Source organism: Lonchura striata, chromosome 1, assembly GCF_046129695.1.
Source record: "Lonchura striata isolate bLonStr1 chromosome 1, bLonStr1.mat, whole genome shotgun sequence".
NCBI lineage: Eukaryota > Metazoa > Chordata > Aves > Passeriformes > Estrildidae > Lonchura > Lonchura striata.
The window spans coordinates 105537946-105554299 of record NC_134603.1 but is presented as its reverse complement, the minus strand read 5'-3'; the positions used below and the strand labels follow the sequence as shown (position 1 = coordinate 105554299).

The window sequence follows — 16354 nt, the reverse complement described above, 5'->3', positions numbered from 1 at the left end:
GCTCATCTGTCTCAACAGAAAGGGAATACTGCCATCAAAGCTGTTGGGAGCTCAAGAGGTAAATACTAGAGAGCTGAGATCAAATAGATATCCTGAGGTGTGTTGAGGACCATGCTACAAATAGGAAGGAAAAAAAAGCTCAGAGCATTCAGGTGGCCCTTCACAACCTCTTTTTGTAGCCATGTTTAGACAGCACATAAAATGGGATATCAGCTCTTAACTATCTGGTTTGTGGACTAACTAACTTTGTCCTGAGTTGCAGCACCTTATTTCTGTGGATGCAGTGGCCAGCCTTGGTTCGCACCCTGCCTACCTGCTGATGTGTACCACTGTAATGGCTCCCTGAAGAGCTGCCTGGCTGCTTTTAGCCTGTTATTTTTATTACAGGTCCTGTGTATGTTGTTTACTTTGCAGTATCACTGGGTAATGGGAAGTGCTTGGCATTCTCAACCCATTGCCATTTTCATATCAAGTGGTTTTCTAGGTAGCCCATAAAAGACTGGGTTTGTTTATGTTCTGGATTTGGGGTCAGCCCAGTTTGGAAACTTCAAAGACTGAAGTTCTAGGTCTTGTCTTGTCTTCTAAAGATTAAAATTATTACTTATTGCTTCCCCTTTTTTCTGGAAACTGCAGATTGTGGGCAAGCATTTTGATATGGATCAGGAGTGTGCTTCTGAGGCTGATCCTCCTCATGCTATGGACTTTGGGTGAGAAATCTGTGTTTCTTCCAAAAAGAGCTAAGCTGAAAGATGTGCTCCAGGGGCATATGTAGCATACCCCAATGAGTAGTGGATATTCAGTCCACAGGATCACAGGAAATGCCCAGAAACAGATGCAGTGACAATGACAGGGCTTATGTTGCAGCTGTTTTACTTCACAAATCAAATCCTCCACCAGGTCACTTACCCAAATATCAGTCTTCAATATTGTACCTTGCTATGTTGACCAAACTGCCTTTTGGTCTTCCTCAGGGGCATTTACACTGGCTCCTCCTCATTAGAAAAGAAAGATGCCATTGCTGGAAATTCTGGCACTTTGTGACATCTCTAATTTCCAGAAGATGCTCTTCTGCTCAGTCACATTTGTTGACAGCCTCCAACATGCTGCAGAAAACTTTTACCTGAGAAAGATTTTGACAGTTAAAGGTGTGATAAAAAGATCAGCTGGTTACCTGTCCATGTCCTCTGAAATTTGTTTCAGTGCAGTTGCAATATCTCTGGGATTTAGGTTACATTCATCAGATTGAATTGACCAGACTTTATTATTTAGCTATGCAGTGCTGAATAAAATATGATAGATTTTTTCAAAAAGCATTATGACTTGTTTTGCTTTAAATAAAAATGATCATCTACTCTGTGGTTAAAACCCTTGGGGGACTAAATCTCAAAGCACATGACAGAAAAATGCTTTACCCCTTCTCTTCAGTGACAGCTTTGCTATTTGGCTTAGTTTTCCTGTGGAAAATATGCAAGGTAACTATTTTAGTGGCATATTTCTGGGATCACAGAGAAGAAAGAAGCAAGGAAGTGTGTATAAACACTAGGGTATTTACTAACAGGGCTGGGAGAAAGGAACTGACAATCATCTCTGCTTTTTTTTGACTAAAAAGGAATATATACCTACTCAGATACCTTGGTTATTGAATCTGTGTGCACTGAGATGAGTAAGGAACAGAACTGATGACTTCAAAATATTGGGAAATAGCTATGACCATGCTCATGTTGGTCAATTGTGCAGGGAGTGTTCCCTGTACATTGTGCTAGATCATCTGCATTATTCATTTATACAAACAGACCCAGGCTAGAATGCCTTGTACTCTTCCACAGTTGGAGAGGCAGCAGAGGGCAAGGAGTGCTCCTCATAGGATGAAACCACATCAGTCTGTAGGCTGAGAGACTTCCATATTTTGATGGATACAATCTACTCTATGACAATTCATTTCACACCGGAGAATGGCCCTGTACAGTTACTTGTCTAGTCAGCCTCTGCCTATCTTTGTTTTAATTTGTGTAACATATAGGAATAAATGTAGAAAAGTCGGCTAAGGTTAGAGACACCTCCATAGGGCAAAACAAGGAGTGGATATAAGGGAAACCTGACTTATTTTATATTTGCTAGACTATATAAGGACTGGTTGCTGTAGTTTTTCAGAAGAATCAGTGTTGCAATGTCTTATCATTCCTGTCTTTGTCCTCTTTGGATGCAAACGGCAGGAGACGGGCTGAATCTGAAGAAACCCCCATTAGCCACACCCTTGATGCAACTCACATTCTTTGTGCATTTACTCAGGGCTATCAGCTTGCCTTGCTCTCTCTGTGCCATAGATTTCTCAGTGCTACAAACACCTAAGGAGACAGTATTTTCAGCAACCTCTTGCAGTATTTGCATGTGGTATTGAACTTGGTGTGAGAGCTGGGAAGAGGGAAGGGAAGGGAAGGGAAGGGAAGGGAAGGGAAGGGAAGGGAAGGGAAGGGAAGGGAAGGGAAGGGAAGGGAAGGGAAGGGAAGGGAAGGGAAGGGAAGGGAAGGGAAGGGAAGGGAAGGGAAGGGAAGGGAAGGGAAGGGAAGGGAAGGGAAGGTGCAGGATAAACACGACCAACCCAAACCAACCACCTCACCTGAGCTTGGCACTTTTCCTGAGTCAAAGTTCATGGCATGGGCTTATGCCTTGTCCCCATTTCTTCATCTCTGTGGACATACATGGGCTGTGACAGGCTATGCAGTAGGTCAGGAATTAGGTGAGCAAGGGCATAAAGTGCAGAACAGACAGTGAGAGTAATGCAATTAGCAGTATTAGTGTTCATAATCAGACACCTAGCATTACTACTCACCCATCCTGAATTACTATACAGTGTGTTCTGATAGTGTCACCATGCATGAGCACAGGCTGGGAGCTGATCTGCTGGAAAGGAGCTCTGTGAAGAAGGCCCTGGGGGTCCTGGTGAACAACAAGCTGCCCATGAACCATGTCCACAAGAGGAGACCTTATGATTGCATGCAAATATGTGAAGAGAGGGTGTCAAGAGGATGGATCCAGGCTCTTCTCAGTGGTGCCCAGCAATAGGACAAGAGGCAATGGGCAGAAACTGAAGCACAGGAAACTCCATCTGCATATGAGGAAGAAACTACTTTACTATGCAGATGACCAAGCAGATTGTCCACAACATATTGCTCAGACATGTTGTGGAGTCTCCCTCACTGGAAATATTCAAGAACAATCTGGATGCTGTGTCATTTGCTCTAGGATGACCCTGCTTGAGCAGAGAGGCTGGACCAAGTGACCCACTATGGTCACCAGTGACCCATTCTGTGATTCGGTGTTAGCTCTGCTTCCACTGACATCCCATTAACTGACAGCATGCTCAAACTGTATTTCCTACAATCATACAGAGTTGTATGATTTCTGATTGAATAAGAGAATATATGTACCATACTAATATCCAGATGTAAGTCGCCTCAACAGAGTACAGAAATAAGGCAGGAGCTTGTTTTTATATAGGAAACTTGTGCTGTTTAGTAACAAAGATTTTGTATATAATATACTTCATTCCATCATAGCATCAATCCTTATGTCCTTACCCTCATGGACTGCAAAACTTACTGAGGTAAGAAATGCCTAGTTTTGGTACTTGTTAAAGTTTATGAAAAACCACAGTAGTCTCTACATGAAGTTACAAACAACAAAATGACAGACGCTTTTAAGCAGGAAATGCATTCTACCCTTTGGAATTATCTCCTAGATAGCAATGGAGGTGCCACATTCCCCAGGAGTTCAGCAGAGATTTTGCTAGAGGGGAAAGAACAACTACAAAGAGAGTAAATCTGAATACTTTTGTCAATACAGTGTAGTTATTCCTATGAAACCCTGATAACCTTGTTCAGTTTATCTTATCAATTGCTGTGTTTATCTTCAATACTGAAAGAATTTGCCATATCTTTTTTCTCTTGTAATTACTTTAGGTGTTAATCAAAATGCACAAAACTATTTTTTCCCCTGCTTTTGGGGGTCTTTTCAAAGAGAAGCCATAATTCACAAAATAGATGGCTCACACTTTCTCCCATGCAATGGCTGCTAAAAACCACTACAGCCACACAGGTTTCATTTTTAAACTGATTTTTTTGTTGCCTACTTTCATTAAGGTACAATCTAGTTTTGTGAATCCCTAACAGAGTTTATATAATTTTGAAAGTCTGTTCCTGATTTAAGAGAATTTTGCTGAAAAATGCCACAGTGAACTTGGTGACTGAGATGATAGATAAATGTAACACAGATATAAAAAAAATTAAAGAACATGTACGAACCCTACTGAGATAATACCTTGGTCATGTGGTTGAAATACTGACTATATGCAATTGATATGCAATTTATTGTGATGAAGGTTTAATTTCAACACTGATGCGTTTGTTGGTGTTGTCCTTTTTAAGTTCTGTTATACAAACAAACAAAAAACCAAAGAAACTGCTGGATTCTGCATATGGGATGAGGCAACTCGGGATGTAGGACAGATTGGTGAATGAGATGCTGGAAGCAGCGCCATGGAAAAGGGTCTGGGGGTCCTGGTTGACAGAAAGTTGAATGTGAGTCAGCAGTGCCATGGCAGCCAGGAGGGCCAAGCCTGTCCTGGGTGCATCAGGCACAGCATCACCAGCTGGGCAAGGGAGGGGATTGTCTCCTCTGCTCTGCACTGGGATCGCCTCACCTCGAGGGCTGGGGGTGGTTTTGGATAGCACAGTGTAAGAAAGATACAAAGCTATTAGAGAGCAGCCAAAGGAAGGCAACAAAGATGGTAAAAGGCCATGAGGGGAAGCTGTATGAGGAGCAGCTGAGGTCATTTAGTCTGTCCAGCCTTGAGGAGACTGAGGGGAGACCTCACTGCAGCTAAAATCTCCTCATGAAAAGAAGAGGAGGGGCAGAGACTGATTCTTCTTTGTGGTGACCAGTGGTGACCAATGTCAGGACCTGAGGGACTGGCTTGGAGTTGTGTCAGGGAAGGTTTGGGGTTTTACCCCCAGAGGGTGGTTGGGCACTGAACAGGCTCCCCAGGGAAGTGGTCACAGCCCCAAGCCTGACACAGTTCAAGTAGTTTTTGGATAACACTCTCAGGCACATGGTGTGACTCTTGGGGTGTCCTGTGCAAGGCCAGGAGTTAGAATCAATGATCCTGATGCATTCCATCCAACTCAGCATATTCTGTGATTCTGTAAATAGTGTTAAGCGAGGAGAGAAAGATAATCTGTGTAAAAATCCATCTATTTTCATCGGGGACACTCTTCAGAAATAGCATGATCCAAGGTTTAAATAGAGCTCTTGAGTGATAACCCTAGCTCTACCACTAAAGCTCCGCCCAAGGCAAATTATTTTACATCTATAAAATGGAAATGATAGGTACTAACCTGCTTTACAGGAGATTTGCAAAGATAAATTACTTAATGTGTGTGCAATATTTTCAACATGCAAAGTGCCATAAAGGTCTATGAATTTTTATCTCAGCCCTTGCTTTAAAACCTGAGTGAGCACTCATAGAATACAAACTACAATGCAAAATACAATGTCAACAATCTCAAACAACATGCAAAATCTGAGCAAACCAGATTGTAAAACTCCGCTAATTTGTCTCCATTTCTTGTCTCTCAGTAAAAGGCCTGACTTTAAAACCACTTTCACCACTTATTTACAGAGAAGAACAGCATCACCATTGAGAAATGGTTGCTGATTAATTTTTTTGCGGGGCAAATGCTGACCCACTCTTGGTGGATAATGAAAAGCAACCTTTTTTTTTTTTTCATGTAAGGAAAGGATCCAGCAGCAGGGATTTTTTAACTCTTGAGAGGGTTTTGAAACTCTATTTTGTTTGGAGGAAATGTGGAAGGGATAGAAGAATTAATCCTGCTTTTTCCACTGATAGGGAAATCAGTTATTCATCCTCTTGCAGCTACTTCTCTCCATGTGTGGCAAAGTAACCAGCTCAGTGGAGCAGGCAAGTGGCGGTGAGTCAAATTTTGCAATCCAGAAGCATGTTCATGTGGAAAAATTACCAGATTACACCATCTTCACTTCACAGGTCAGCATGTTTATGCTTAATATATAGAAGACATGATACATATATATACACACACATACTATAAAGCAAGCAAATCAAAAGAAAGCTGAAGACAGATGTTGCATTTAGTATTTTCATTATGAACTGTCAATTGAAAAATTGGTGATCAAAAGGTTGGCCTTTGTTCCATAACCTTTGATCCATGCACACATGCAGCCAGCAATAAAATTTTGCAACATGAATATTGAATGCCCTTGGTAAAATTCATGTTTGCTTCAGAGGAATTACACCAAAGGCAGTCACTGGGTATGTGACCAGCTGTTTAGGGAAAATGTCATGTTTGAATTTAAACCATTTCAGAAATTGCTCAGTTGGTAAAAAAGGCCTGAAATTCCTGCCTGTGATAAGCTTCTCAAACTTTAGTCTTAGAGTTCCTTTATGTGTCTTGTGACCTTGTCAAGCAGAGTACAATGCCTCAAAAGTAACACATTTGTGCTCACAAAGGTGGGAGGACAGAATTTACAGCAGCTTGCTGTGCAGCCCCTTCTGCAGTACTGCACTGCCAGCAGCAGATGAGAGTCTCCTGTAGTGGGTATCTGAAGCCTGGGAAAAAGATTTAAAGGGGCATTTGCCTAGTCTCTCCTTGCTCACCATGTCAGCAATGAAGGAGGTGTTTAGTTAGTATCGAATACTTGAATTTATGTGTGTTTGTGTAAGGGCAGTACATGATGGAGGGTGAAGCAAGTATGAAATGTTCCTGCCCAGTATATCAAGTAGAATAACAAAAATTCTGCAAAACAAGTGTTTGTTCCTCAACATGTTAGGACAGGATTTGGACCAGTTTATCCACTGAATTCACATGCAAAAATGTTTTCTTTTTTCCCTATGTTTAGTTTGGTTTTCATTTGTCACTTTGAATCCTCTCTTTCTCTAAATTAAAAAAACCCTATTACCTTCTATATTGGTAGCTTGATACCCAGTGTGCATGTCTAGGGGCACTTTTTAACTTACCTGCAGAACTGATTTGAAGTCAATTTCTTGCTTGTCTTAATTGCATTTCCTTTATCATAAGGCAAGCTGTAATCATTAGTGTGTGCTGAGGATGCTCTGCAAATCTTCCCTCCCTAGAAGTTGATCTCTTTTTCCTAGGTTTCTCTCACTTTTAAAGATCCTCCTATTTGTCTAAATAAATGAAAAAGAACCACATACACATAGTGTATATGAAGTTGCACTGTGTGAGAATCTTTGAAATAAATTTGTACTAATATTGCATTGTAAGCTAAGGTTCTGCCCTCAGTTACAGCCATGAAACCAATCACATGAATAGAGCTTCTCGGATGTTGTTAATGTGTGAGTTTACTTCAAAGTACACCTTCCACATTATTTACAAAATATAATTGAACCAGAATGTCAGTTACAGAATGTGAAAGCAGTCTTGTAATGCAACTCATCTTAGTAAACGATTAAAGGCATGTGGCCAGGCATGTGCTAGGATGTGTAAATGGGATGGTAGTTTTCTATGCCTAGTTAGGAGAGCGGCTAGTTAAAGTATCAGAAAAAAAAAAAAAAAGATTTTTCAGAAGAATTTGAGTGGTAGGAGAAGGGTGATGGATCTCTCAAAGAAACATGCATAACAGAGAAAAGTCAAGGTACACTCAGTGACTATTTTGCAATCTATTGTGCTCCAGTACCCTGTGACAGACACAGACATTTAGCACGGAATTTCCCGAACCTCATGTCATTATTGGTTTTAGTGCCGGAGTTCCCACTTAATCACAGCAGTTTTAAGTCTTCATATCCTATTGACTGTGTAACCTAAGCCCTCAGAAGAGCCCTCAGAAGAAATTACCACCGGTATTCAGCAGGTTTGAGTGTTGAATCATGATCTACTCGGAGAAACTCCAACCCAGACAAATGGCACGTCTGTGTCTTATTTACATACCTGAGTGACAAGACAGTGTTTCCTCCCACTTTCCAGAGAAACAGCCTGTTAAAAAACCATAGGAATATTTTAATGAATCCTGAATAGCTTGGGTTTTCCTCTTGACGGAAAGGAGCACCATACTCTTTTGCTTAATGTCTGTGGATGTACTTGGAGCACCTCAGGAACACTTGTGTTATTTTGTGTTTATTAAGTAACTTGCTACGCGGAGCAAGGAGCACTTTCTCAGTGCTGGTGGCCGGGGAACAGAAGCGGTACGGGCAGACAGGGACCCTGTTACCCCTGTGCTAAATTCGCATTAAAACTGAGCTGTTTTATTCCACGCACACACTTGGCCTTACAAGTATTGGGAGTAAAATGACCTGAACGAGAGCAGGACTGTTCGCAGAGGCCAAGTGGGCTCCGCTGATCTCGGGGGGCAGAAATGGGGCCGGAGCCCCGGAGATGCGCCCCTGGGGAGTGGATCGAACCTCCGGAGCTGCTTCCCTGCTCCCGGTAAAGCGCCTCAGCTCTCCCTTGCCCGCACTGCTCCCACTGGAGCTGCGGGGGGACCGTTCTCCCTGAGGAACGGGACGGGACAGAGCTCCTGCTGCGACCTCCCCCGGGACACCCGCACTGCTGTAACCCTCTGCCCCTCCACGACTGCCGGGCGGGAGCACACGGGAAGGCAGAAGCTGCGTTAGCGCCACTCCGCTTTTTTGCGAGCTGTGCCGCAAATGCACGCTCGTGCCTCTGGCAGCTGCCGGGCAGAAACTGCCGGGAAGTAGAAAATCCGCACATACACACCCTGCCGAGCAAGGAGGAACGGCTAAACTGTCTCGTCCCCGCTTCCACCTACTCTCATCCTATATTCCGGGACAGGTGGGGGGCCCGCCTCTTCTCCACCTCGACGGGGCCGGCGCTGCCGGTCTCTCCTCCCCTCTCCTCCTTGCTCCCTCCCAATCCTCCTCCTCCTTGGCGTCCCCAGAGGGAGCCCCTGCGCTCCGCGACCGAGTGGAGAGCGCAGCCGGGCGCACCCCGTCCCACAGCCGGCTCCAGCCGCTCCGCAAGCCCTTGTGCACCGGCCGCCGCCTGTAGCAGGAGGAGCAGAGGTGGGAGGAGGAGGAGGAGGAGGAGAAGGAGGAGGAAGGCAGCAGCCCGTCCGCAGCGGGGCACGCACGTGTGCGCGCAGACCTCGACGGCCGCCCTCCAGCATGCTGCTCGGAGCCGCGCAGGGCAGAGCGCCGGAGAGGAGCTGATCGCTGCCGCGGGAGAAGAGCAGAGGGGAGCAGGAGCGGCTCCGCGGAACCATCCGTGCGCCCGTCCCGTCCGACCCGCAGCCACTGCGCCGAGGGAGCGGCGGTCCCGCAGCATGGGCGGCCGCAGCCCCCTCGCTGCCGCCGGGCCCCGCGGCGCCGCTGTCCTGGTGCTGCTGCTGGGGCGCCTCGCTCTCTGCCTTGCCGTGGAGGGAAAGAAAGGTAGGGGGCCGGGGGGAAGAGGGCAGCGGGGTCCCGCCGCCCTTTGCTAGCTGCGTACTGGGGGACCAGAGAGCCGGCGCTGCGGGCGGCTGCGTTCCGCGGCCTCCCGTGGGGAGAGGCGGAGGGAAAGTCCCAACTACTTATTTCCCTAAGAAAAAAAACAAATCAAAACAAAAAACCCACCCCAAAAACAGAGAGAGGGGAGAAACGGGGAGAAGACTAAACCTATAGCAGCGATCACGCAGCCCTGACTTCCTGATTCTTGGTTTATTTTCTTTTGTGGGGGTGGAGGAAATAAAAGGGAATAAGCCTTGGCACATCTCATCGGTTGTGCTTCTTTAGTGTTTCTTTTTTCTTCTTTCCCCCTTCCCACGTTTCCCAGTCACTCCCCGGAGAGCACTTCCCGGCTCAGCCCAGCACAGCCGCTCTCGGCTCCCTTGCACCGGGGCGGCGAGGAAAAGCCGCGGGGTTCCCGAGTAAGCGCCGCTCCGGTAACCCGCTGTCGCACTGACCCGGACACCTCCGCTTGTCCTGTTCAGAAATAGTCATAGTGATAATAGAAAAAAGTATACACCTGGGGAGGAGGTGACTGAAAAAAAGGGAAACTTTGTGTGGGTTCTGGTTATCAGAAAGAGGAGGGATTAATCCCTCCGTCCCGTCCCGTCCCGAGGCTGCCGGCGCTGCCAGCCCCGGCGCTGCCCGCCCGTGCCGGCGGTGCGTGGGAACAGCTCGGCGGGGCTGGCTGTGGGGCAGGGGCGTGGGGCTGCCGCGGGTGCTTGGGTTTTCCTTCTTCAGTGGAGAAGCTGTCTCAGAGGATGAGAAGCCGTTTCTGGCTGGTCAGACCCGTCGCATTTTCTCTGTGTGTGGTGTTCTCTTTTCTAAGTTTGGAGAGCAGGCCCCGGCTGCTGTTCCAGCCGGAGAGCAGTCCTCTTTATCTTGGAAATCTGCCAGCCAGAGGAAAAAATGCAGATTTGGGTGGTTTGGTTTTTCTTCTTTTTCCTTTCATTCTTTTTAAAGAAAAAGCGGGAGAACTATTAGTTTCTAGAAGCCACTGCATGGCTTAGAGCAACTTAAGAGTCTTTTGTGACTGTGAATGGTAAAGCCACCCTGAAAGTGAGGAACACCCCATCCAAAAGAACTAGTTGCACAACTTTTAAAAAGTGGAAAGATTCTCTTGTTCCAGAAATCAAGTTCATACCTGTTGTAGATGTAACATGGGCAGTTTTCTTTCCTGGTTTTCTTTTTATTTATTTATTTTTCCTCACTCTTTGAAGCTGGTGAGAAGTAAAGTGCCTCCCATCTGCTCTGCCTGTCTTTTGAGATGCATTCTCAGGTGCACATGCCCTGTATAATATATTAAGAGTGAGGAGAAATACCTTGTTTATAATGTTTAATTCTGTGTCTCATAAACTTAGGAGGTTGCCAGTTTTTTGAGGATTACTAAATCATCAACGGCTACATGATAAATCCAATAGAGGTTATTCTCAGGATGTTGTGTCCGCAAGTAACTGGGTCCTCTACCAGAGGAACTGAGCTGGATGCTCAGTGGCAGAGGTGGAAGCAGAAGATTTCTTCAGAAAGCATTAATCAATTGATTTGAGTTATTAGTTTCTCCCCACAGTTGAAGATAAGCAAGAAAATTATTCAGAGGCACAAAATGAAGCAGCATCTGAGAATTGAGTGTTACTGATTTGAAGCAACAGGTCCAGCAGGTAGTAGAGGATCAGTGTATGCTTGGGACTGCCTCCTTGGTCAAATGATAAGACCTAGCATCAGATTTCAGAAAAATGCTGAAAGGAAACTTGCTGTCATAAATATATGGAACACTTCTGCAAGTTCAAATCTCATGTGAAAAGACACTTCTTAAAACTTTGACCTGATTTGTTCTATTACCAAAATGACATGTCTTGAAAAAAAAAAAGATGCCTGGGCAGCTGTTAGAAGAACATCAGAATCAGCCTATAAAATCCAATCAACATAATGTTTGAATGGAAATTTAAATACAATTGTGTCTTCTCCCAAAATTGTAGAATTAATGTTCTTGAAGATGGATGAGAGAAACCTGTTTTTGTTGTAACACTGTAGTCATTAAGATACAAACAGAAGCCTAGTTGAACATATTCCAGAACCAAACAGCATTGCTCAAAAGTGAAGTACTCTCAGCACAGGGATCAATACCCACCTCTATATACCTGCTCTGATGTTGACCCATATTATGTGAAGCAGAATTAATCTGGATTTCCACTGATATATCCCGGGAGGCCTGCATTGTGGTACCTGAGATAAATACCTGTGATAGCTGGCATGCCACTTATGCTGGCTGCATTTGACCCGTGTCCTTTGTGTGACAGCGCTCGGTGACAGTGCTACGGTCCAGCAAATTGCTTTTTGTTGCTATATACTGGTTTTATATCTCTAGTTTTGATCTGTAGCTGCAGACATTGTGGGATGGGAGTGTGCAGCTCCGTGTCGGGAGTGTGCATACAGGCGTGCCAGGCGGCTCGGGAGCTGCCAGGGTGGACTGTGGTAGCTTTCTGTACCTGGAGTCTTATACAAAGGACTAAGTTCTTTAAGGGTATCCAAGTATTCATGTCCATGTGAAGTAAAACACTTTTGTCTAATATCCTGTGCAGTGTTTACGTGTGGGCTGTGTGTGTACTTATATTGAGTATTGTCTTGTAGTTTCTGCACTGTGTATTATTCCATGCTTACTTGTGACAGATGCCTACAAGTAGACATCTAGAGTCTTTGTGGATTGTGCAGATCCAGTTACGTGCAAGAATGCAGTGCCTTTCAGATGCACTCCAGTGCAACCTGGCCACTGCTGTGTGGAGCAGAGATCTGGCAGAAGCCTGTGAGTTGTGCCTGCTATGGGGGCCTCCCAGGAGCAGGGGACTGCCCACGCATCCACAGCATGGCTGAGGAATCAGCAGTGTTCTCTGTCTACCTGCTACCAGATGAAGGAGGTCTCATACTCCTGATAAAGTCCCAGGAGAGCTGGTACAGTGTTCTCTCATTCCAGTGTTTGTATTTCCACTGACACAAGTGGAATTTTCTATGTGGATGGGAGTTAGTAGTATATTTGTGTAGGTATTTATTATATGAGATCTTGTCTATGCAACCATTTGTTAATTTCGATTTCCTTGGTAAATGACCAAACATTTTTGGATTTGCAAACTAAAATCTGTGCAGTCTTGATGGTAAATAAAGTTAGAGAAATGGAAACTTAGATACTGATATGGCCCAATTTGGTGAGATAATAGAAATAAATAGTGTTGCGTGTGGAGCTGCTTTTACTCCAATGCCTCAGTGTGTGTATAATTAAGAACAAAATCCAAAACCCATCATTAAGAGAAGTGAAGGTAAGGTAAAATGCTAGCAGGTCATCTCCTTAATTCAGGCAATCTGCAAAATATAGTGACTATGTGCAAAATTTTACAAGGGAGATTGGCCTCTCAGCAAAGTTTGTGTACAGTGAGCAAACTAGATGCTTAAGTGTTACTAAATACAAGTGTGTTATTTATTACATCAAGAGTATATTAAGAGATTTGCAGATAAATAGGAAATCAAGATCAATGCCCTGGAGACTTTACAATCAGAGTAGTCCGTTGTAATTTATTTGTTAATTTATAAAGAGAGACTTTTGGGGAGTGTCGCACAGTGCCATTATGGTCCTCAGGGCTGACTTTTGCATTTAGGTATCCATGTATCACTGAAATCACTGGGATATGCTGGCTTTAGCAGAAAGATAGCTGACTAGCCAAACCAGTTCCTTCAGAAATTGTCCTTATCTTCCTTGAGCACAAACTGCTTTTGCTTAATAGCTCTTCGGAAACAAGGCTAGTGGAAGGTTTACTTCATTTTTGGGAGGATGACAGTACCTTCATGGAATGGTTTTGCATAAAACTGTTGATGTTGCTACAAACTCTTGCACTAGTCCAGGTTTCAGTTGTATGTGTGCATCAGAGAGTACAGTCACATACATGGGTATGTGAGTGGATTATCCCAGAAAGAATTGATACTCAAAATTGGTGTCAGTATGTTATGTTATAAGCACCAGCATTTACGGGTATGAGAACTTGTGTTAAATCTCATGTTAGACTTTTGTATTGCAAAAGGGTTTGTGTAACACAAATTTGACTTGTAGAACTTTTATTTGAGGGAGCCAGAACTCATAAAAGCATCTTCTGGCTGTTCTGTATTAGAAACACTTCCTGGGGTGACCTGGCTGACAAACCTTTATAAATCTAGACTAGTCAAATTCTGTAAAAAGATTACTTTCTAGATACAATAATTGCCATTTTGGAATTGTGTGAATTGCATTAGGCATCTTCTAATTGTGTTTATAATTTCTCAAACCCCATTCTGCTGTACTGCTCTCCTTGGACATCTACTTACTAGTGAAAAATGAACTTCTGTCAGTCAGGGCTCATCTGGCACAAGAATCGCATTCAGCTTGGCTGGGAAATCGCTAGCTTTATCAGAAAGAGAAAGTTATTAGGAAATGCAGCAAAGCTGTTATTTGCTTCTCAGTGGAAGGATCGTTCTAACTTTTTGACTCCTGCATTTGCTTTGTGGCCGTTGTAGGAGGTTTGGAGCCTGTGATGAACACTCAAGCAGCAGTTTCTGCCGTGACAGGGATAGTTGCCTGTCTCACACTCGCCTTGAGGTTAGCTTGAGCAACACATCTTGCTCTAAGTGCAGAACTTTCCTCTCTGGGTCCTGAGCAGTGCTTCATCCAGCACCTATGAGAGGGACCATGGCCGGGAGCTGTGTGATGCTGAGCTCTATGGCAGAGGAACAGGGATAATAATGAGGGGCCCTTACCGCTGGGATGCACCCTTCAAACATAGCTCCTGCAATGCCACGTACCTCTGGTGATGAGGGTGGAACAAGAGCTGTGTTGGATGTGACTCTTCAGAAGTTCCTGAGAACCACTGCTGTTCATACCTCTTGGCTTCAGAGAGCTTGTGAAATGCACAAGTACATGGAGGGCCTGCACTATGAGTTTGTTAGCATTGTGTAGGTGTTGGTAGAAAGTGTTCAGGTGAATTATGTTTTTCCAGGCATTTGGAAATCCACTCCTTAGTGTTTGTATGGACTTTGACAATCCCTGTTCAGCATAATACAGCTGATAATAATAATACACGTTGATCCTGGATTTGATCTTCTCCTGTGACCCTTCTTCCAGGAACTTCCAGGAACAACATTAGTAGGTACAGTATGATACCCAGTGGTGTTCAGTCCATTCTGATTATGTTACTTCTTGACTTCCAACTATGGCAAACGGAATTGTAATGCTTCCTTTTTTATGGCTGAATTCTGCTGACCTAACAGTATTGAGTAATACTGTATTTTTTAAATTTCAGAAATAGTTACAGAACATTTGGCATTAGTATGGGCAGAAGAAGTCATTCCTAAAGGAAATGCGGAAAAAAAAGATGTACTCCTCTGTACAGAGAAGTTGGATCAAAGTAAATGTCTGTTTCTGCTGAAGCAAGGTGGTTATTTATTAGGAACTATGACATGACTTTGTCTTATGCGGGGGAACGTGTGAGTGTGAATATTATGCTCTCCTGCTTAATGTTATTGAGGGTTGTTCAAAGGAAGAAACATGAGAAACTTACCTGTGAGACTGTGTTTAAACAGGAAATCTTCCTGATGGCCAAAATGAAATGATGTGGCCATGTGTTTTGGCCATTGAGCTAACAAGTGCAAGTGCTACCACACCATACCACACCACACATTTTTAAAATTGTTTTTTAACAAACAGAAGGCATAGTTAGGAGAGAGATGTGCTGGATTTATGAATACCATAGGGATGTGTGAGCTTTCATTTGGAAGCTTCAATGCAAAGTGTGTTTTGCCTGTTGACAGATCTGTGCAAGGCAGATGCAGGGATTCTCCTTCTGCCAGCGTTCCTTTGTCTGCCCAGCACATCTGCGTACATGAAAGTAAACATCTACGTGTTCACATGCATGATCTACCTACAGAGTGCATTTAATCATGTGTGGCTTTTGTTTGTTGCAGTGGTTGAAGAAGAAAAAAAAAAAAAACTAGAAAAAAATAATAACTTCCAGTAATACTGAAACAAGTATGTCAGGGGTGGTTTTAGTGAAGTGAAGAGAAAAAACCAGCAACAAAACACCAAGAAAAAAGCCTTGTTTTAATATAATCTGGAAGATCATTTTGACTTGAGACGATTTCTTTTCAAGTTGGATAAGAAGCAAAATGAAACGTCGTTTGAAATGAAAATTTGCAGGTTTATTTTGAAAATACCAGAATACCACTTGATTTTCTTATACCTCCCTCCCACTTAGTTTTTTTGGCCAAGGCATGTTTGCTGAGCGTGGCTCAAAAAATTAAGACTTTGGGAGTGGGGTAAACTGTCATTTGTGTACACATTAGTAGTTCTGTTCTGAACCCTGTGAGCACTGAGATAAATGTAATCCAAAATGCTTGTGATCACTTTTCTCTATTTTCATAAATTGAAATGATGAAATAGTAAAAATAATTAAATAGGGATAAATAAATAGGTTTCAATTAAAAGAAGCTTGGTATGCATTACTTCTCTGGGCTCTACATGTTTGGCACCTTCGCCATTCATTGCTGAGCCCCAGAGGAGGAGCCCAAGCCTTGCAGGCTCCTTGCTGGAGGCGGGCCGGGGCTCTGGGCAGGAAGGGTGACAATACTGAGCAGTAGCAATGCCCCAAGGGCCACCAACGTTCCTGTGTGTGTTAAGAACCTTCTTGTCTAGTGTTTTCCTCTCCCTGGTTGCTTTACCTTGCAAAGGTGCTGTGTGAAAGGTGGGTAGCCTCCCCAGGAGTATCCTCCAGCTCCTTGGAAATGTTGGGGATTTGCCAGCTCCCTCCATCCCAAACTGAAAACCTGTGAGTATTCGGGGCCAGCAAAGGC

The 16354-nt window shown here is 44.0% G+C and overlaps 1 protein-coding gene and 2 long non-coding RNA genes across 4 annotated transcripts in view; 1 reads left to right on the top strand and 2 right to left on the bottom strand.

Moving 5' to 3' along the window:
• Positions 1 to 1070: 1070 nt before the first annotated feature.
• On the bottom strand, positions 1071 to 2644 carry LOC144248902 (uncharacterized). Its single transcript, XR_013342084.1, has 3 exons — positions 2618 to 2644; positions 2269 to 2345; positions 1071 to 1120 (listed from the first exon to the last, which is right to left on the bottom strand). It is a non-coding gene; the product is annotated as an uncharacterized LOC144248902 (long non-coding RNA).
• Positions 2645 to 2688: 44 nt separating this feature from the next.
• On the bottom strand, positions 2689 to 8822 carry LOC144248900 (uncharacterized). Its single transcript, XR_013342082.1, has 3 exons — positions 8769 to 8822; positions 7983 to 8027; positions 2689 to 2714 (listed from the first exon to the last, which is right to left on the bottom strand). It is a non-coding gene; the product is annotated as an uncharacterized LOC144248900 (long non-coding RNA).
• Positions 8823 to 8963: 141 nt separating this feature from the next.
• EGFR (epidermal growth factor receptor) overlaps positions 8964 to 16354 on the top strand; it is a 157536-nt gene continuing 150145 nt past the window's right edge. For both annotated transcript variants that reach the window (XM_021531481.2, XM_021531480.2), the window contains exon 1: positions 8964 to 9439. In XM_021531481.2, coding sequence (XP_021387156.1) covers positions 9334 to 9439 — 106 coding nt within the window. In that variant the 5' untranslated portion in view covers positions 8964 to 9333. The remainder of the gene's footprint in view (positions 9440 to 16354) is intronic.